Source organism: Macaca thibetana, chromosome 19, assembly GCF_024542745.1.
Source record: "Macaca thibetana thibetana isolate TM-01 chromosome 19, ASM2454274v1, whole genome shotgun sequence".
Classification (NCBI taxonomy): domain Eukaryota; kingdom Metazoa; phylum Chordata; class Mammalia; order Primates; family Cercopithecidae; genus Macaca; species Macaca thibetana.
Window position 1 is genome coordinate 10,018,862 of NC_065596.1, and position 21,574 is coordinate 10,040,435.

A 21,574-nucleotide genomic window follows, 5' to 3' on the forward strand; every position below is an offset into this window, starting at 1 on the left:
ATAAGATGACTGACAGATAATAGAGACGGATGCATGGAAAAATAGATTGGTTGATAGATAATATATAGAGAGATAGATAAATGGATAGATGGATTAGATAAATAGGTAATATAGATGGATACATAGATAAGACAGATAGATAATATAGGTATATCTATCAATGGATAAAGGATGCATTGATAAGATGGCTGGGCCGGGCGCAGTGGCTCACGCCTGTAATACCAGCACTTTGGGAGGCTGAGGCGGGCAGATCATGAGGTTAGGAGATCGAGACCATCCTGGCTAACATGGTGAAACGCTGTCTCCACTAAAAATACAAAAAATTAGCTGGGCATGGTAGCGGGCGCCTGTAGTCCCAGCTACTTGGGAGGCTGAGGCAGGAGAATGGCGTGAACCCGGGAGGCAGAGTTTGCAGTGAGCCAAGATTGCACCACTGCACTCCAGCCTGGGCGACAGAGCGAGACTCCGTCTCAAAAAAAAAAAAAAAAGATGGATGGATGAATGCATAGACAGACAGACAGAGTGGATGGATGGACAGGTAGGTGGGTAAATAATAGATAATATGTGTTTATACATATATAAGTAATCTATTATGTATATATGTAAAATGGGGTACACATATAGGTCAGCGGAAGATTAAGAGTTTTTTAGGATAATTTGGCTAAATGAGGGGTCAAGTCACTTTCCTTCTCTGTGCCCTAGTTTCCTCCTCTGTCAAATTTGAGTAATAACAGTCCCTCTTTTGCTAGTTGGTTGTGAGAATTAAAAAGTTCACGTCGCCAAAGCACTCGCTACAGAGTCTGGCTTATGCTAGGCGAACTCAGCTAGAAATGTCATTCGGACCAGGGGTTCCCAGCCAGGGAGCACTAAACAATGTCTGGAGACCTCTGGGCTGCCAAACCTTAGGGGGAGCCGGTGCTACTGCCATCCTGTAAGCAGTGGGCAGAGGTGCTGCTAAACATTCTCCAGTGCACAGGACAGCCCCACCACAGAGGATGATGTGGCCCCAGATGTCAACAATGCCAAGGGGAGGCCACCCCAATTCAGACCTTCACCCTCACACGGCTGTGGAAGGAATCGCTTTCTCTTGACTGTGGCTGGTAACAATCACCACGATATGTTGCCAGGTTTTGTATCACTTTTCCGGCTGGATGAAATTTTATAATTTATTTCCTTTTTTCTTTAAACATTTCTAAATTTGGAAATCAGCTTCTTCTTCTTCTTCTTTTTTTTTTTTTTTAAATATCTTGCCTCAGAACAAAACCAATCCCAGCTAAGGTTATATCACTGATGTGGCTAATTAGAAGTTCTCTTCTTCTTCTTCTTCTTCTTCTTTTTTTTTTTTTTTTTTTTTTTTGAGACAAAGTCTCACTCTTGTTGCTCAGGCTGGGGTGCAATGGCATGATCTCAGCTCACTGCAACCTCTGTCTCCTGGGTTCAAGCAATTCTCCTGCCTCAGCCTCCCGAGTAGCTGGGATTACAGGTGCCCCACTACCATGCCCAGCTAATTTTTGTATTTGTAATAGAGATGGGGTTTCACCATGTTGACCAGGCTAGCCTGGAACTCCTGGCCTCAAGTGATCCACCTGCCTTGGCCTCCCAAAGTGCTGGGATTACAGGTGTGAGCCACCGCACCCGGCCAAGGTGTGCTTTTCTATCAAGGTTCAGAGACAGATCTAAAATGTATCTTCCCCTTCTAGAATACACTGATCTAAAACATACCTGCCACTTCTAAAAGAGCCTGATCTAAAACTATCTTTCTGTACTAAGAGAAACCAGATCTAAAACATATCTTATGCTTCTAAAAGAGCCTGATCTAAAATGTACCTTCCCCTTCTAGAACAGACAGATCTTTTATTTTATTTTATTTTTTTGAGATGGAGTCTCATTCTGTTGCCCAGGCTGGAGTGCAGTGGTGGGATTTCAGCTCACTGCAGCCTCTGCCTCCTGGGTTCAAGCGATTCTCCTGTCTCAGCCTCCCGAGTAGCCGGGACTAAAGGCATGCGCCACCCAGCTAATTTTGTATTTTTAGTTGAGACATGGTTTCACCATGTTGGCCAGGCTGGTCTCCCTGACCTCAGGTGATCCACCTGCCTCGGCCTTCCAAAGCGCTGGGATTACAGGCATGAGCCACCACGCCCAGCCTAGAACAGGCAGATCTAAAGCCTATCTTCCCTTTCTAGAAGAGCCTGATCAAAAACATACCTTTCCCTCTACAAGATATCTATTTAAAATGTATCTTCCCCTTCTAGAAGAGGTAGATCTAAAACATATCTCCCCCTTTTAGAAAAGCCTGACCTAAAACATGCCTTCCCCTTCCAGAAAAGGCAAATCTAAAATGTATCTTCCCTTTCTAGAATAGTATGATCTAAAGCCTATCTTCCCTTTCTAGAAAAGCCTGATCTAAAACATCTTTCCCTTCTAGAAAAAAGCAGATCTAAAACATCTCTTCCCCTTCTAGAAGAGGCTGACCTAAAACATATCTTCTCCTTCTAGAAAAGGCAGAGTTAACACATATCCTCTGTTTCTAGAAGAGCTGGATCTAAAATGTGTTTTCCTCTTCTAGAAGAGCCTGACCTAAATCGTATCTTCCCCTTCTGGAAGAGCCAGACCTAAAACAGATTTTCCCCTTCTAGGAAACTGGGAATGGGGGAGTGAGGGAGAAGCAGCATTTTCTCAGGATCAGGGGTGGGCTGTACCTCGGCCACCAGGCAGCCCTGGGGTTCCATGTCCAGCTGCACCTCATGCCTCTCATTGTCCAAGAAATCCTCCAACTTCAGGAATTTGAGGGCACACAGGCCCCGCTGGTCCCGCCAGAACACAGCCAACTCCAGTTCCCGTGCCTGCAGGGAGAGGAAGAGGGCCATCACTCAGGGTGCCAGAGGCATGGAACGCCGCCTCCTCCTCCGGGCCCTGTTGTCCTCCAACGCAGCTCACCCTCTCCAGCTCCAGAGTGAAGCTCTGGTCCCAGGCACTGGGGCCACATGGCTTCCAAGACGTCTGCCCCACCACTGTGTTGTCCAGCTTAAGCACAGTGCTGACTTCACCTGAAATGGGGGAGAGGGCCCAGTCAGAAAATGCTGGCAGCGGCCAGGCAAGGTGGCTCATGCCTGTAATCCCGGCACTTTAGGAAGTCGAGGCAGGCAGATCAGTTGAGGCCAGGAGTTCAAGACCAGCCTGGCCATCATGGCAAAACCCCATCTCTACTGAAAATACAAAAAATTAGCTGGGCGTGGTGGCGCACGCCCGTAATGCCAGCTACTCAGGAGGCTGAGGCAGGATAATCACTTGAACCCAGGAGGCAGAGGTTGTAGTGAGCCGAGATCATGCTACTGCACTCCAGCCTGGGTGACAGAGCGAGACGAAAGAGAGAGAAAGAGAGAAAGAAAACAGAAAGGAAAAATGGCCTTGCACAGTGGCTTGTGCCTGTAATCTCAACACTTTGGGAGGCTGAGGCAGGTGGATCACCTGAGGTCAGAAGTTTGAGATCAGCCTGACCAACATGGTGAAACCCCGTGTCTGCTAAAAATACAAAATTACCCAGGTGTGGTGGCGCATGCCTGTAATCCCAGTTACTCGGGAGGCTGAGGCAGGAGAATCACTTGAATCCAGGAGGCGGAGGTTGCAGTGAGCCGAGATCACGCCACTGCACTCCAACCTGGGCGACAAGAGTAAAGTTCTACCTCAAAAAAAAAAAAAAAAAAGAAAGAAAAAAAGAAAGAAAATGCTGGCAGAAAGGGGCAGGTCTATTATCTTTTTCTTCTTTTTTTTTTTTTTTTGGTAGAGATGAGTCTTGTTATGTTGACTAGGCTGGTCTCAAACTCTTGGCCTCAAGTGATATTCTCCTGCCTCAGCCTCCCAAGTATCTGGGATTACAGGCATGAGCCACCAGGCCTGGCTGTCTGCTATCTTTTTAAAATAAATCCTCCTCTCCATTACTTTTCTCCAACTGTGAAGTTTTGCATTTGACATTGAAGCCTTTTTTTTTTTTTTTTTTTTTTTTTTTTTTGAGACGGAGTCTCGCTCTGTAGCCCAGGCTAGAGTGCAGTGGCATGATCTCGGCTCACTGCAAGCTCCGCCTCCCGCGTTCACACCATTCTCCTGCCTCAGCCTCCCGAGTAGCTGGGACTACAGGCGCCCACCACCTCGCCCGGCTAATTTTTTGTATTTTTAGTAGAGACGGGGTTTCACTGTGGTTTCGATCTCCTGACCTTGTGATCCGCCCGCCTCGGCCTCCCAAAGTGCTGGGATTACAGGCGTGAGCCACCGCGCCCGGCCGACATTGAAGCCTTTAATCCAGTTGATTTTTTTTTTACCATGGTGTGAGGTGAGGCAGGGATCCAAATTCAGTTTTATTCTACATGGAAGTCCCAGCAACATACTCCTAAGAATTTATTTATTCATTTATTTTTTGAGCCAGAGTCTCTCTCTGTCACCCAGGCAGGAGTGCAGTGGCACAATCTCGGCTCACTGCAACTTCCACCTCCTGGGTTCAAGCAATTCTCGTGCCTCAGCCTCTAAAGTAGCTCAGACTACGGGCACACACTACCATGCCCAGCTAATTTTTGTGTTTTTAGTAGAGATGGGGTTTTGCCATGTTGGCCAGGCTGGTCTTGAACTCCCAAACTCAAGTGATCACTGGCCTTGGCCTCCCACAGTGCTGGGATTACAGGTGTGAGCCACCGTGCCCAGGCCTTCCTAAGAATTTACCCTAGCAAAATGCATGCATGTATACATCAGTAGATACATTTATAGAAAGTATATATAACAGTCCAAAATAGAGGCATCCCACAGTCCATTAACAGGAGAATTAATATTTTAAAACTGCGATACACTCTTAGTAGCTGAAGTACAAAATTGCTGATATTTAACTATTTTTTTTTTTTTTGGTTTCAGAAAAAGGCAATTCGATATGGCTCAGTCTAACATAATGGATTATTAAGCAGGAATAAATATGAATTAACTATAGCTTCTCACAACAAAATGGATGAGTCTCCCAAAACAATGCTTTTTTTGTTTGTTTGTTTGGTTTTGTTTTTTTGCATTTTTTTATAGGATGGGGTTTCATCATGTTGCCCAGGCTGGGCTCAAATTCCTTGGCTCAAGCAATCCCTCCACCTTGGCCTCCCAAAGTGCTGGGATTACAAGCTTGAGCCACTATGCCTAGCCCCGAAACAATGTTGAATGAAAAAAGCCATGTGATAGAATACAGTCTGTATGAGCCTATCAATATAAAGTTCTAATACCAGGCAAAATTAAACTAAAGTTTTTGGAGATGCAAACATGGAATTGTACAACTATGAATTATAGCAAGGAAATGATAAAAGTCGGGACAGTAGTCACCTCTATGGCAGAGGAAGGAGCTGGAATTGGGAAGGAGACAGGAGGGGGCTTCTGGAGAGCTGGAAATATTCTATTTCTTTTCCTTTTTTTTTTTTTTTTTTTTTTTTTGAGAGGGAGTCTCGCGCTGTCGCCCAGGCTGGAGTGCAGTGGCCGGATCTCGGCTCATTGCAAGCTCCGCCTCCCGGGTTTGCGCCATTCTCCTGCCTCCGCCTCCCAAGTCGCTGGGACTACAGGCGCCCGCCACCTCGCCCGGCTATTTTTTTGTATTTTTTAGTAGAGACGGGGTTTCACTGTGTTAGCCAAGATGGTCTCGATCTCCTGACCTCGTGATCCGCCCGTCTCGGCCTCCCAAAGTGCTGGGATTACAGGCTTGAGCCACTGCGCCCGGCCTTTTTTTTTTTTTTTTTTTACGATGGGGTCTCGCTCAGTTGCCCAGGCTGGAATGCAGTGGTGCAATCACAGCTCACTGTAGCCTTGACCTCCTGCATTCAAGTGATCCTCCCACTTCAGCCTCCCAAGTAGCTGGGACCGCAGGCATAAGCCACCATGCCCACGTCTGGTTAATTTTTGGTTGGTCTGTCTTCGCTTTTTTTCCCTTTAGTTTTCTTTTTTTCTGTGACACAGACTCAGGAGGGCCTGATGACATGTGCCCCATTTTTTTTATTATTTGTAAAGACAAGGTCTTGCTGTGTTGCCCAGGCTGGTCTTGAACTCCTGGGTTCAAGTGATCCTCCTGCAAATCCCAAAGTGCTGCGATTCCAAGCAGGAGCTGTGGCCCCTGGCTGCCATATTCTATTTGCTAACGCAGGTGGTGGTAACATGGGTGTCTGCTCTCCCGTTACTCTTCTCTACACTCCCTTTTTTTTTTTTTTTGGTACACATGTATTAATTTTCTTTCTTTGTCCTTTCTTTAGCTGCGAGATTAGGAATCAAATTTTCTTTTAAAAAAATTATGGCCGGCCGGTCGCGGTGGCTCACACCTATAATCCCAGCACTTTAGGAGGCTGAGGCGTGCGGATTACGAGGTCAGGAGATCGAGACCATCCTGGCTAACACGGTGAAACCCCGTCTCTACTAAAAATACCAAAAAAAATTAGCCGGGCGAGGTGGCGGGCGCCTGTAGTCATAGCTACTCGGGAGGCTGAGGCAGAAGAATGGCGAGAACCCGGGGGGTGGAGCTTGCAGTGAGCCGAGATCGCGTCACTGCACTCCAGCCTGGGCGACTGAGCAAGACTCCATCTCAAAAAAAAATTATGGCTAACATGGCGAAACCCCATCTCCACTAAAAATACAAAAATTAGAAAATTAGCCAGGCATGGTGGCACATGCCTGTAATCCCAGCTACTTGGGTGGCTGAGGCAAGAGAATCACTCAAACTGAGGAGGCAGAGGTTGCAGTGAGCCGAGACCGTGCCACTGCACTCCAGTCTGGGCAGCAGAGCGAGACTCCGTCTCAAGAAAAAACAAAATTATGGTAAAATACATATAACATAAAATTTACCATCATAATAATTTTTAAGTGTCCAGTTCAGTGGCATAAAGTACATTCACGTTGCTGTGCAACCATTACCACCATCCATCTCCAGAACTTTCAGCTTACAAAACCCAAACTCTGTCCACATTAAAGAATAAACTCCCCATTCCCCTCCCTCTACTGCCCGGCATCCATCATTCTACTTTCTGTCTCTATGAATCTGACTACTCTAGGAACCTCATATAACTGGAATCATACAATATTTGTCTTTTGGGGACTGGCCTATTTCACTTAGACTAATGTCCTCAAGGTTCATCCATGTTTCAGGATGATACAGGATTTCTTTCCTTTTTTTTTTTTTTTTTTTTTTGAGACAGAGTCTCACTTTGTCACCCAGGTTGGAGTGCAGTGGCATGATCTTGGCTCACTGTAACCTCCGCCTCCTGGGCTCAAGCGATTTTCCTCCCTAGTAGCTGGGATTACAGGCGTGCGCCACCATGCCTGGCTAATTTTTGTATTTTTAATAGAGACGGGGTTTCACCATGTTGCCCAGGCTGGTCTCGCACTCCTGAGCTCAAGTGATCCACCTGCCTCGCCTCCCAAAGTGCTGGAATTACAGGCAGGAGCCACTGCGCCTGGCAGGATTTCTTTCCTTTTTAAATCGGAGTAATGTTCCATTGTACGGCCGGCCCCCGTTTTGTTTATCCATTCATCTACTGGTGGACACCGGGTTGCTTCCATTTTTGGCTTTCATAGTGCTGCTGTGAACACAGGTATACAAATATCTCCTAGACCCTTTTTTTAAAGAATATTTTTCTATCACTATTTTTAAAACTGACAAAAATTATATATTTATCATGTACAACATGTTGTTTTGAAATATGTATACATTATGGAACGTCCGAGGCCCTGTTTTTAATTCTTTTGGGGATATGCCCAGAAGTAGCTTTGGATCATATGGTTATTCTTGGTTGTTGTTTTTTTTCTTTTTTTTTTGAGACAGAGTCTCATTCTGTCACCCAGGCTGGAGTACAGTGGCATGATCTCTGCTCACTCCAACCTCTGCCTCCTGGATTCAAGTAACTCTCCTGCCTCAGCCTCCAGAGTAGCTGGGACTACAGGCGCACACCACCACCACGCCCGGTTAACTTTTTATTTTTAGTAGAAATGAGGTTTCACCATGATGGCCAGGTTGGTCTTGAACTCCTGACCTCAGGTGATCCACCCACCTTGACCTCCCACAGTGCTGGGATTACAGGCGTGAGCCATTGTGCCTGGCCTGCTTACTCTGTTTTTAATCGTTTCAGGAACTGCCAATATTTCTCTCTCTCTCTCTCTTTCTTTCAGACAGTCTTGCTCTGTCACCCAGGCTGAAGTGCAGTGGCTCGATCTCGGCTCACTGCAACTTCTGCCTCCTGGGTTCAAACGATTCTCCTGCCTCAGCCTTCTGAGTAGCTGGGATTACAGACACAAACCACCATGCCCAGCTAATTTTTGTATTTTTAGTAGAGAAGGGGTTTTGCCAGGATGGCCAGGCTGGTCTCGAACACCTGACCTCATGTAATCTGCCCCCACTCAGCCTCCCAAAGTGCTGGGATGACAGGTGTGAGCCACCACGCCCGGCCATGCCAATATATTTTCCATAGGGCTGCACCATTTTACATTCCCACCAACAGTGCACAAAGGTTCTGATTTCTCTCCACATCCTAACACAGCTGTTATTTTCTGTTTGTTTTGTTGGGTTTGTAAAATAGTCATCCTAATGAGTATGATATATTGGTTTCTTGTTTGGTTTTTCCTTTTTTAAATTTTATTTATTTATTATTATTTTTTGAGATGGAGTCTTGCTCTGTCGCACAGGCTGGAGTATGGTGGCGTGATCTCGGCTCACTGCAACCTCCGCCTCCTGGGTTCAAGCAATTCTCTGCCTCAGCCTCCCGAGTAGCTGGGATTACAGGCACCCACCACCACGCCTGGTTAATTTTTTTGTATTTTTAGTAGAGACGGGGTTTCACCACGCTGGCCAGGCTGGCCTTGAACTCCTGACCTCATGATCCACCCGCCTCGGCCTCCCCGAGTGCTGGGATTACAAGCGTGAGCCACCACGCCCAGCCTTTTTTTTTTTTTTAAATCTAAATAACCTTGATTTTTTTTTTTTTAATTTAGAGACAGGGTCTCTCTGTCATCTAGGCTGGAGTGAAATGGCTCAATGACAGCTCACTGCAGCCTGGAGCTCCTGGGCTCAAGTGATCCTCCCACCTCTAGAATACCTAGGACTACAGGTGTGGGCCACCACATCTGGCTAATTTTTACATTTTATTTTTTGTAGACACAGGGTCTTGCTATGTTGCCCAGGCTGGTCTCAAACTCCTGGCCTCAAGTGATCCTCCTGTCTCAGCCTCCCAAAGTGCTGGGATTACAGGCGTGAGCTGCTGCACCTGGCCTGTTTTGTTTGTTTTTGTTGTTTTTGTTTTCTTTTGAGACAGAGTCTGACTGTGTCACCCAGGCTGGAGGACAATGGCGTGATCATGGCTCACTGCAACATCCACATCCCGGGTTCAAGTAATTCTCCTGCCTCAGCCTCACAAGTAGCTGGGATTATAGGTGTGCACCACCATGCCCAGCTAAGTTGTATTTTTTTTTTTTTTTTGAGACGGAGTCTTGCTCTGTCGCCCAGGCTGGAGTGCAGGGGCCGGATCTCAGCTCACTGCAAGCTCCGCCTCCCGGGTTTACACCATTCTCCTGCCTCAGCCTCCCGAGTAGCTGGGACTACAGGTGCCCGCCACCTCACGTGGCTAGTTTTTTGTATTTTTTTAGTAGAGACGGGGTTTCACCGTGTTAGCCAGGATGGTCTCGATCTCCTGACCTCATGATCCGCCCGTCTCGGCCTCCCAAAGTGCTGGGATTACAGGCTTGAGCCACCGCGCCCGGCCAAGTTGTATTTTTAAGTAGAGACTGCATTGCACTATGTTGGCCAGGCTGGTCTCAAATTCCTGACCACAAGTGATCCGCCTGCCTTGGCTTCCCAAAGTGCTGGGATTACATGCGTGAGCCACCACACCCGACCCTTGGCCTATTTTTTAAAGGTTTACAAATATGGGGCATTCCGGGTCCCCCATGCCACCCCATTTCTCAGGGCCCACGATGCCACTCACTGGTGTTCTCAGCGTCTGCTTTGAGGCTGCTCCGGCCACTGAGGCTTCCGCTGCGGCTGTAAAGGCCCCGGGCTGGGCGGCTCAGGAATGGGGGGCGGCTGTCTGGGGTCCCAGGTCCACCCCCTGAGGGCGTAGGGTTCCAGGGGATGGTCTCTGGGAGGTCTCTGCAGCCCACCACGCGTACCTCCAGGGTCCCTGCAGGAGGGGAAAGCTCAGCAGGGGGGCCATTTCTGGGGCAGGCTGAGTGGAGGGGACCACAGTGGGGAGGGGACACATCGAGATGCAGCCATAGTACAAGTGGGAGCCAGTGAGGGACAACCAGGGTGGAGCACAGCGCCTGAGGCCGGGATGTCCGTGCTGGAATAGGAGAACATGAGACAAGCAGTCCTTCCGGGACGGGCTCCGATGCGGAAGTTTAGGGGCAGAAGGGAGGTTCAGGGTGCAGGCCGGGGCTCAGGCAAGCAGGAACAGGGTAGGACTAGGGGTTCTAGGGGAGGACTCGGTGGACGACCTGAGGCCTGAGATGGGCTAGGGGTCTACGGTGGGGCTGGTCTGGAGGGGTAGATGGCTGAGGGGTCTGTGGAAGGTGGGGCTGGCTGGTCTGCAGCAGGGGGATAGGAGGCTCAGGCCTGAGCGTTGTGAGGCTGAGGTGGAGCTGGGGGACAGGGGCTGGGGGAAAAATACTGGGCCAGGTGAAGAGAGATGGAGAAACTGAGAGGTGGGGAGGGGGCAAGAGCTCAGAATCAGAGGGCAAAGTAGGGTGAGAAGTCCAGGGTGCAACGGGCTGTCTACTGGAGAGGGGAGGAGACAATGGGATGGGAGTCCAGGGTTGGGGAGGGTGGAGATCCAAGTCGGGGGTCACAGGAATGGGGAAATCAGAGCAGTCAGAGGCCCAGGGCTGCAGGAGTGGGGCAGGTCTCAGGCCCACCTGTGAGCGGCGCGGGCTTGCACAGGGTGCTGTAGTGCGTGGCGGGAAAGGGCCCGGCCAGGCGGGCGCTAAAGGCGGCGGACGAGGCTGCAGCGAGCTCTTCTCGCAGCAGCCGCCCCTTGGGGTGGTCGGCGGGCAGCTCCCCCAGCCTCCGCTCCAGAGCCTCCCGCAGCAGCCCCAGCTTCTGGTTGGATTCTGTCAATTTCTCCTGGGCCTGCGGTGGGAAGTGTGGGGCTGGGGACGGGACCAGGCTTGCCCCTCCCCAAGTGCAGCCCTATGGCCCGTCCTCAGACTGACTGAGTCTCGCACTGAATTCCTCCCTAGAGGGCTAAACCTCAAACCAATTTGGTCCCACCTCTGGGAAAACTAGGCCCCACCCCCTGCAGAGACCCCGCCCCTCACAGTGGCACTGTTCCTAGCTGATGCCCCGCTTCTCACAGCAGTCTACCCCGGCTGAGGCCCCACCCCATATAAAGGTCACATACCCTTTAAGGCTCCACCCCTCAAACCAGGGCCGTTCCTGGAGAAATCCCCGCCGCTGGCTGAAGCCCCGCCCCCTGCTAAAGCCCTAGCTCTAATGAAAGCTCCGCCCCTCACCTCGCTGACTGCCTTGCGGTCCGGGGCCTTGGCAGCGCTGAGCAGGCGCAGTACGTTCTTGGCACCCTCGGCCACCGCGTGCTCCACTCGGAAGTGGTGCCGCAGCTCTTCGATGCGCAGCTCCACGGCCCCCAGGTCAGGACTCCCTGTGAGTGTGGAATACAGGGCAGTAAGGCTAGCGTGCAGTGCCCCACCAACCTAGTCCCAGACACACAGCCATTCGCAGCAACAGGCACCGGCCGCAGACAAACCATCATGATGCATCACTCTTCACCCAAGGGGCAGGCACAGTGACACTGTCGCACTGTCACCTGCAGGCAGCCACACTTCCACCCATACTCTTCTATCCAAACACCATCACTCACAGGGCCAGTCTTAGGGAAAAAGTTACCCTGTTACAGGGGACAGTCTGAGCAATGACACACAGGCACACTGTCACCTCAGGCTTACCAACAGTCACATTGTCACGGTCCCTCTTCACCTCCAGGGATTTGCACAGGGGCAGACGCAGGCACACTGTGGCCCCCAAGGGACAGCCACATTATCTAGATTTAGACACTGTCACCCAGGGGCTGTCACCCAAAGAGACAAGAACACATAAATCATAGGCCAAGCACGGTGGCTCAGACCTGTAATCCCAGCACTTTGGGAGGCCGAGGCGGGTGGATCACTTGAGGTCAGGAGTTTGAGACCAGCCTGGCCAACATGGTGAAACCCTGTCTCTACTAAAAATACAAAAATTAGCTGGGCATGGTGACGCAGGCCTGTAACCCCAGCTCCTCAGGAGGCTGAGGCAGGAGAATCACTTGAACCCAGGAGGCGGGGGTTGCAGTGAGCCAAGATTGCACCATTGCTCTCCTGCCTGGGTGACAGAGTGAGACTCCATGTTATTTAAAAAAAAAAAATCATACTGTCATACCCATGTTGACACACCTCATTCCCCAATGAACAGTCACCAGGTTATACAGTCAACCAGGTACGGTGACACTCATGGGCATCTGGACAACCACAGACATACGACTACACTCACACAGATGCTGTCAGTCACAAAGACACTGTTAAGAGACTCAATGTTTGCCTCCTTCCAAATTCCTATGTTGAACCCCTAATTCCCAGTGGGATGGCACTTGGAGAAGGGGCCTTTGAGAGGTAATTAGGGTTAGAGGAGGTCATGGAGGGAGGGCTATCATGATGGGATTAGTGCCCTTATCGGAGGAGGAAGAGGCTGGGTGCAGTGGTCCATGCCTATAACCGCAGCACTTTGGGAGGCTGAGGCAGGAGGATCACCTGAGGCCAGGAGTTTGATACCAGCCTGGGCACCATAGAGAGAGCTTGTCTCTACTAAAAATAAAAAATAAATTAGCCAGGCGTAGTGGCGTGTGCCTGTAGTCCCAGCTATTCTGGAGGCTGAACCAGGAGGATCACTTGAGCCCAGAAAGTCGAGGCTGCAGTGAGCTGTGATCACACCACTGCACTCCAGCCTGGGTGACAGACCAAGACCCTGTCTCAAAAAACTAAAAATGAAAAATAAGAAGAGGAAGAGGCACTAAGGCTGTCTCTCCCTGTGAGGGTGCAGTAAGAAGGGAGCCGTCTGTAAGCCAGGAAGGGCGCCCTCACCAGGAACCGACCACGCTGGTACCCTGATCTGGGACTGCCAGTCTCCAGAACTGTGAAAAAAATAAATGTCTGTTGTTTAAGCCACTCAGCCTATGGGACTTTGTTATGGCAGCCCGAGTTAAGACAGACACTGTCGCACTGACACTGTCACACGGTCGCCCACAGGGACACATGGCATTACCACTTTGTCACCAGCATAGGCACACTATCACCTGCAGGCAGAGGAACACATACTCTGTCACAAAGATGCAGTCACCCTGCCACATAGAGACACTGTCATGAGTCAGATTCTGTTACACAGACACGGCCCTGTCATCTTGGGCACAGGGACACAATTATAGGGGCAGAGAAACACAGTTACAGACACAAATGCATGTATGCCAAAGCACAAGGTCAAGAAAAGGGGCACGGGCCAGGCACAGTGGCTCACGCCTATCATCTCAACACTTTAGGAGGGTAAGGCAGGAGGATCACTTGAGGCCAGGAGTTTGAAACCAGCCTGGACGACACAGCAAGACCTAGTCTTTACAAAATATATATATATATTTTAATAAGCTGGGTGTGATGGCACATGCCTATGGTCCCAGCTACTCAGCAGGATTGCTTGAGCCCAGAAGGTCAAGCCTGCAGTGAGTTATGATCACACCACTGCATTCCAGCCTGGGCAACAGAGCGAGACCCTGTCCAAACAAAAAAGGTGTATCGGCCGGGTGCGGTGGCTCACGCCTGTAATCCCAGCACTTTGGGAGGCTGAGGTGGGCGGATCATGGAGTCAGGAGATTGAGACCATCCTAGCTAACATGGTGAAACACCGTCTCTATTAAAAACACAAAAAAATTAGCCAGGTGTGGTGGCAGGCGCCTGTAGTCCCAGCTACTTGGAAGGCTGAGGTAGGAGAATGGCATGAACCCGGGAGGCGGAGCTTGTAGTGAGCCGAGATCGCGCCACTGCACTCCAGCCTGGGCGACGGAGCAAGACTCCGTCTCAAAAGAAAAAAAGAAAGAAAAATTAGCCGGGTGTGGTGGCGGGCGCCTACAATCCCAGCTACTTGGGAAGCTGAGGCAGGAGAATGGTATGAACCCGGGAGGCAGAGGTTGCAGTGAGCCGAGATCGTGCCACTGCACTCCAGCCTAGGTGACAGAGCGAGACTCCATCAAAAAAAAAAAAAAAAAAAAAAAAGTGTGGCCTGGGGTGTGTGTCAGTGCGATGGTGCACGTGATTGTGTGCCTGCACTGTGGATACCCGCATGGATTGTGCAGTGACTATGTGTGATGGTAGGATCACACATTCCTTTGTCTCTGGGTATTGTCGCAGGGATGGGTGACTGGATGACTTTATTCCTAAAAGTCCCAGTGACTGATTAAGCGCCTTGTGGCAGCAGGTCTAGGGGTGACAGTGAGACTGTGTGTTTTCTTGTGTGTGTGTTTTTGAGACAGAGTCTCACTCTGTTGCCCAGGCTGGAGTGCAGTGGGGCGATCTCAGCTTACTGCAACCTCTGCCTCCCGGGTTCAAGTGATTCTCCTGCCTCAGCCTCCTGAGTAGCTGGGACTACAGGTGCATGCCACCATGCCCAGCCGATTTTTGCATTTTTAGTAGAGACAGGGTTTCATCATGTTGGCCGCTGATCTCGAACTCCTGATCTCAAATGATCGGCCCACCTCGGTTTCCAAAGTGTTGGGATTACAGGCATGAGCCACTGCACCCAGCTGAGACTGTGTTTATAAGGCAACATCCCTGTGACTATCAACTTCCTTGGAACTGTGTCTGTGTTACTGGTGTCCAGGTGAGTGACACATGTGGACACAGTGTGACTGTGAGTGTGACTCTCTGTGACCAAGTACCAGGGTCATTATTCAGAATAGTCAGGCAGTCAAAAACATAGTAAATAAATGGGCGTGGCTGGGTACCAATAAAACTTTATTGACAAAAAACAAAAACAGACAATGGATTGACCAAAAAAAAAAAAAAAAAAAAAGACAATGGATAGATTTGGTGTGAAGGTAGTAATTTACCAACCCCTCATGTAATCCAAACTCTGCATGGGACAAAATGGGAAGCTCTGGCCCAGAGAGGGTCAGGAATGTATTGAAGTCTCACACTGGGTCACAGGATCCACCTCCCTGCCCCAGAAAGGGACTCATTATGGAGCTGGAGGCTGAGCCCTGCAAGGCAAGATGCGGGCTAAGCTGTCTGGAAGCAAGGGACTCACCTTGGGTCTCATCCGGGGCTGCCTGGTTTTCCAGCTGGCCCGCCTGCAGCGCCCGGCGGAGTTGCATGCGGATGATGTCAATCTTGGTCTTACTGTCCTGCAACATCTGCTGGGCTGTCAGCAGCAGCTTCCGGTCCTGGAGGCAGAGACAGTCAGAAAGGAAGGCTGGGTGGTTGGGGTCTGGCCACACCATGCAGGTCCCAGGTGACTGTGGCAGTGTTCACATGTGGATGTAACAACACGCATTTGCAAGCCAGGCATGGTGGCTCACGCCTGTAATCCCAGCACTTTGGGAGGCTAAGGTGGGTGGACTGCTGAGCCCAGGAGTTAAAGACCAGCCTGGGCAACATGGCAAGACCTTGTCTCCACAAAAAAAAAAAATGCAAAAATTAGCTGGGTGTGGTGGTGTGCACCTGTGGTCCCAGCTACTCAGGGGGCTGAGGCAGGAAGATCACTCAAACCCAGGAGCTAAAGGCATCACTGAGCTGAGATTGCATCACTGCCCTCCAGCCTGGGAAACAGAGTGAGACCCTGTCTCAAAATAAATAAATAAGTAAATGAATGCACTTCCATGCATTCCTGGATACAGTGGGATGATGTAGTAAATGGGGTTTGAATCCTGGCTCTGTCACTTAACATCTGTGTGGCTTCCAGCAAGCCATTCAACCTCTCTCGGCTGCAATTTGTTTTATTGATTGATTGATTGGTTGAGACAAGGTCTCGCTCTGTTGCCCAGGTTGGAATGCAGTGGCACAATCTCGGCTCACTGCAGCCTCCACCTGCTGGGTTCAGACGATTCTTTTGCCTCAGCCTCCTGAGTAGCTGGGATTACAGGCGCCCGCCACCACACCCAGCTTTTTTTTTTTTTTTTGACACAAAGTCTCGTTCTGTCACCCAGGCTGGAGTGTAGTGGCGTGATCTCAGCTCACTGCAACCTCTGCCTCCCAAGTTCAAGCAATTCTCCTGCCTCAGCCTCCCGAGTAGCTGGGATTACAGGCATGTGCCACCACGCCTGGCTAAGTTTTGTATTTTTTTAGTAGAGTTGGGGTTTCGCCATGTTGGCCACGCTGACTTCAAGTGATCCGCCCACCTCAGCCTCCCAAAGTGCTGGGACCCGCACCTGGCCTACTCTATTCATTTTCATCGGGTCAGTATCACCCCCGAGGGGGCAGAAATTCTTAGGGGGTGAGAAAGTCTTATTCTTTTTGTGTATAATGCTCAGATACATGTAAAAAGATACACAGTTGTTCTAGGTTTTAAATTTTCATGGAATGGTATTCAAATGCTTGTACACGGGTGTTCATAGCAAAACTATTCACAATCGCTAAAAACGTGGAAACAACCAAATGTCCATCAATTGATAAATGGGGCGCAGTGGCTCACGTCCGTGAGCTCCCAGCACTTTGGGAGGCCAAGGCAGGAGGAATGCTTGAGCCCAGGAGTTCGAGTCCAGCCTGGGCAACACAGACCCCTATCTCAATAAAAATAAAAAATAAATTAAATAAATAAAATAATGTTAGGCCAGGCAAGGTGGCTCACATCTGTAATCCCAGCACTTTGGGAGGCCGAGGTGGGCAGATCACCTGAGGTCAGGAGTTCGAGACTCGCCTGGCCAATATAGTAAAACCCCATCTCTACTAAAAATACAAAAATTAGTGGGGTGTGGTGGCACATGCCTGTAATCCCAGGTACTTGGGATGCTGAGGCATGAGAATCACTTGAACCCAGGAGGCGGAGGTTGTAGTGAGCCGAGAGCACGCCACTGCACTCCATCCTGGGTGACAGAGTGAGACTCTGTCTCAAAAAAATAAATAAAATAGTGTCATTAAAAAAAAATCCATGCAGTCTGTCCTCCCATGTGACATTCACGTGGAAGGACAGGCGCACACCAGCCTGTGGGTCTGGACGTTAATCCTCTAGCTGTAGGTCGGCCTGTGCTTGTGGTGTCAGAATTTCTGGGTGTTGATGGAGACCTGTGTGTTCCTGGGACTGACTGGCAGGATGGGGGATGTGTGTGTGTCTGTGCGTCCGTGTGCACCAGTCTCTGGGTATGAATGTAAGTGTGTGTATGTGTCCAGATGTGGCTGTGGTGGGATTCTCCCTGTGTTGTTAGATGTTGTTACCGCTGTGTGTCTCTAGATGTTATGACAGCATGTGTGTGTGTGTCTAGATGTTATGACAGCATGTGTGTGTGTGTCTCTAGATGTTATGACAGCATGTGTGTGTGTCTAGATGTTATGATGGTGTGTGTGTGTGTGTGTCTCTAGATGTTATGACAGCGTGTGTGTGTGTCTAGATGTTATGACAGCATGTGTGTGTGTGTGTCTAGATGTTATGACAGCGTGTGTGTGTGTCTAGATGTTATGATGGTGTGTGTGTGTCTAGATGTTATGATGGTGTGTGTGTGTGTCTAGATGTTATGACAGCATGTGTGTATGTGTCTCTAGATGTTATGACAGCATGTGTGTGTGTATGTGTGTCTAGATGTTATGACAGCATGTGTGTGTGTCTCTAGATGTTATGACAGCATGTGTGTATGTGTCTCTAGATGTTATGACAGCATGTGTGTGTGTGTGTCTAGATGTTATGATGGTGTGTGTGTGTCAAGGTACTGACATGATTGTGTGTGCTTGTAACAGAAGACCATCAGCAGTGAGAGGCTGCATGTTGCCCTGACTGTGGATGGGCCTGAGGCTCTGCAGGAGACCATGGGAGGAGGGGAGACAATCTGCCACATGTCTGTCTGACATCGCCCATAGTCACGCTTCCCATATGCCCGCATGAGCTGCCTGTGCCTTAGTCCTGACACCAGGTTACACCCATCAGCCAGTGTGTCCCCAATCCAAAGGCTCCCAGCCTCCCATGGGGACAGCTGTAGGCTACACCCTATGCCCCCAGCCTGTGATCTGCTCACACCTGTGCATGTATACAGCTGTATACATGTGCAGTGTGTGTGCAGATACACGAGTGGGTGAGTGTGTACATGTGGGTGTGTACATGTGCGTGTGCGCTGCAAATGTGTATGCAGATGTGGGTGCACAGGCAGGTGTGTGTGCATACGCAGGTGTGTGTGCACATGGGGGTGTATGTACACATGCTGGTATATGCACATGTGGATGTGTGCAAGTGTGCATGCACGTGCAGCTGTGTGTGCACGTTCAAGGGTGTGTACACATGCAGGTGTGTGCATGTGTGGGTGTATACGTGTGTGTACATGTGGGTGAGTGCATGCATGCAGGTAGGTGTGTGCATGTACAGATGTGGGGGTACATGCCAGTGTGTGCACGTACAGGCGTGGGTGCACACTCGAGTGGGCATGTGCACACGGGGACAGATGTGTACACATGCGGGTGGGTGTGCACGTGTGGGTGGACTGTACGTGCACAGGTGTGGTGTGTGCACACGGCGTGTGTGCGTGTGCTGCCTCACCTTGGTGCTGCCATTGCTATAGGTCTGGATCATGTTCTCCGCCCCCTGCTTCACCTTCAGCTCAATGGCCAACTGCTTCTCCAGGCCCGCCACACGGCTCAGGTTGGTGGCCGAGCAAGTGGGGCCGCCCGCACCGGGGGACTGGGGGCCATCTACAGGTCACAGGTGGGAGAGAGTCATCACGCATGGTCACCTCGGTCTGCCTGGGAGGCTTCATCCTCAGCCCAGCCTGGGCATTGCCCCTGACGCACGGGGAGGGGGAGCTGGGGGCCAGCAGGCAGGCAGGCAGAGGGACACCAGGGCCCAGCAGTCTACCCACCCACCCACCCGGGGAAACTCCTCGGGGCTGGGGCAGGACTCAGGATGAAAGAGTGCAGGCGAGCACCCAGGTGTCTTAGTGTGTCCTTGGTGCTGGGTCCACTGCATCTGGGAGGCCCGTTAGTAACTACGTACGTGGCTTGTGTGAGCCTGTGGGTGTGGGAGTGGTGCCATCTGTGAGCTGCAGGGTGTTGGCATGGCTGAGTGTGTGTCTCCCTAGGTGTTAGTGTAACTCTGTGAGACGCCATGTGTTAGGATGACTGAGATCGTGGGTGTTGGGAGATGCTCTGCGTACATCTCTGACTGTTGCTACAACTGTGACTTCAGATCTCCAGGTTGGTATGACTGAGTCTCCGGGTGTTGGCACATCCGGATGCATGTGTCTGCGTGAGTCTCTGGAGAGTGGTGTGATGCTCGAGGGGACCCTGGGTGCAGAAATGACTGAGGCTGGGCGCAGTGGTTCACGCCTATAATCCCAGCACTTTGGGAGGCCGAGGCAGGCGGATTGCTTGAGGTCAGGAGTTAAAGACTACCCTGGCCAACATGGCAAAACCCCGTCTCTACTAAAAATACAAAAATTAGCCAGGCGTGGTGGCTCATGCCTATAATCCCAGCTAATTGGGAGGCTGGGGCAGGAGAAACACCTGAACCTGGGAGGTGGCGGTTGCAGTGAGCCGAGATCGTGCTATTACACTTCAGCCTGGGTGACAAGAGTGAAACTCTGTCCGTCCCCCTCCCCCCGCAGAAAAAATTTAAACTGCTGGGCGAGGTGGCTCACAACTGTAATCCCAGCATTTTGGGAGGCAGATCACCTGAGGTGGGTGGATCAGTTGAGGTCAGGAGTTTGAGACCAGCCTGGCCAACATGGTGAAACCCCATCTCTACTAAAAATACAAACATTAGCCGGGCATGGTGACACATGCCTGTAGTCCCAGCTACTCAGGAGGCTGAGGCAGGGGAATCACTTGAACCTGGGAGGTGGAGGTTGCAGTGAGCTGAGATCACACCACTGCTCTCCAGCCTAGGCAACAGAGCGAGAGTCCGTCTCAAAAAGAAAAAAAAAAAAAGAAAAAAAAATGTAAAACCAATAAAAAATTTTTAAATTAAAAAACAATCTGGGTGCAATGGCTCACACCTGTATTCCCAGCATTTGGGAGGCCAAAGCAGGAGGATCACTTGAAGCCAGTAGTTCTAGCCAAGCCCTGGCAACATACCAAGATCCTGTCTCTACAAAAAGAAAAAAAAGAAAGAAATTAAATCAGCCAGGCATGGTGGTATATGCCCATAGTCCCAGCTACTTGGAAGGCTGAGGTAGGAGAATTGTTTGAGCCCAGGAAATTGAGGCTGTAGTAAGCTTTGATCATACCACTGTACTCTAGCCTGGGTGACAAGGCAAGACCCTGTCTCAAAACAAAAACAAAAATAAACAGTCTTTGGGCATCATCCATGTAATTGTGAGAGTTTCTGGGTATTCGTGTGACTGTGTGCACATCCTTGAGTGTTGCCTGGGTGTTGGCGTGGCTGTGTCTGGAGGTATTTGTGTGACAGTATGTGCACCCTTGGATGTGCCTGGGTGTTGGTGTGGCTGTTCTTTTAGGTGTTTGTGTGAGTGTGTGTACATCCTTGAATGTTGCCTGGGTGTTGGCGTGGCTGTGTCTAGAGGTACTCATTCATGTGACAGCGTGCACAGTCTTGAGTGTTACCGGGTGCTGGTATGGCTGTATGCACCTCTCTGGGTGTTGGTGGCTGCGTGGGTCATGGCATGAGTCTCCCTGGGGGTCCGTGGAGATGGGTTAACCTGGCTCTGGAGACCATGGGTGAGCCAGTGAGCCGTGGAGCCCCTGCCTGGAGTCCCGCATCCCCAGAGGCATCCCAGCTCACCATGGGTGGCAGCCGGGTCGGGCAGCACCACATGGGCGTGCAGCTCCTGCAGCTGCTGGTGCAGCAGGTCGAGGCGGCGCGAGGAGCCCCGCAGCAGCAGCTCCACGGGGCCCAGGCTGCGGCCCAGGTCGGTGGTGGCCCGCCGCAGGTTCTCAGCACCCTCCTTCAGCTTCAGCTCCTTGCGGATTTCCCGCCGCAGCCGCTCCCGCTCCAGCTCCAGCTGCTGCTGTACCCCAGGGGCCGCCAGGTCTGCCCCGGCCAGGCCCAGCTGCTCTAGCAGGGACCAGCTGCGAGGCTCACTCTGCAGGGGACACAGCAGGGTCAGTGGGGTTAGGAGGACTCTGGGTGCAGACCACATGCAGCCAGCCTGGCCCAGCCTCTGCCCTGGATTGGGGCTCCCAAGACAGGGCCTGCTCTACCTCCTCTGACTCTCAAAACTGGAAGGTGATGAGACCCTGCCACTGCTTCCTGACCTCCCCAAACTGGGAGGTCTCAAGAGCAGGGCCTTGTCACCCCCACCACCACCAGGTCCCCCACATTAAGGGGGTCTCAAGAATAAGATCTGTCTCCCTTCTGCTGCCTCCCCCAAACGAGAGGGTCCCAAGGGAAGATTCTTTTCTCTGC

At 50.7% G+C, this 21,574-nt stretch overlaps 1 protein-coding gene across 3 annotated transcripts in view; it reads right to left on the reverse strand.

Moving 5' to 3' along the window:
- PKN1 (protein kinase N1) overlaps positions 1 to 21,574 on the reverse strand; it is a 40,246-nt gene that overhangs the window by 10,147 nt on the left and 8,525 nt on the right. For 2 of the 3 annotated variants that reach the window (XM_050769919.1, XM_050769918.1), the window contains exons 2-9: positions 20,951 to 21,251; positions 18,752 to 18,903; positions 15,323 to 15,458; positions 11,497 to 11,642; positions 10,900 to 11,113; positions 9,972 to 10,166; positions 2,938 to 3,047; positions 2,700 to 2,843 (exon numbers count right to left, since the gene is read on the reverse strand). In XM_050769919.1, coding sequence (XP_050625876.1) covers positions 2,700 to 2,843; positions 2,938 to 3,047; positions 9,972 to 10,166; positions 10,900 to 11,113; positions 11,497 to 11,642; positions 15,323 to 15,458; positions 18,752 to 18,903; positions 20,951 to 21,251 — 1,398 coding nt within the window. Of the gene's footprint in view, positions 1 to 2,699; positions 2,844 to 2,937; positions 3,048 to 9,971; positions 10,167 to 10,899; positions 11,114 to 11,496; positions 11,643 to 15,322; positions 15,459 to 18,751; positions 18,904 to 20,950; positions 21,252 to 21,574 lie in introns of those variants that run through there. The other variant, XM_050769920.1, reaches the window with a different exon arrangement.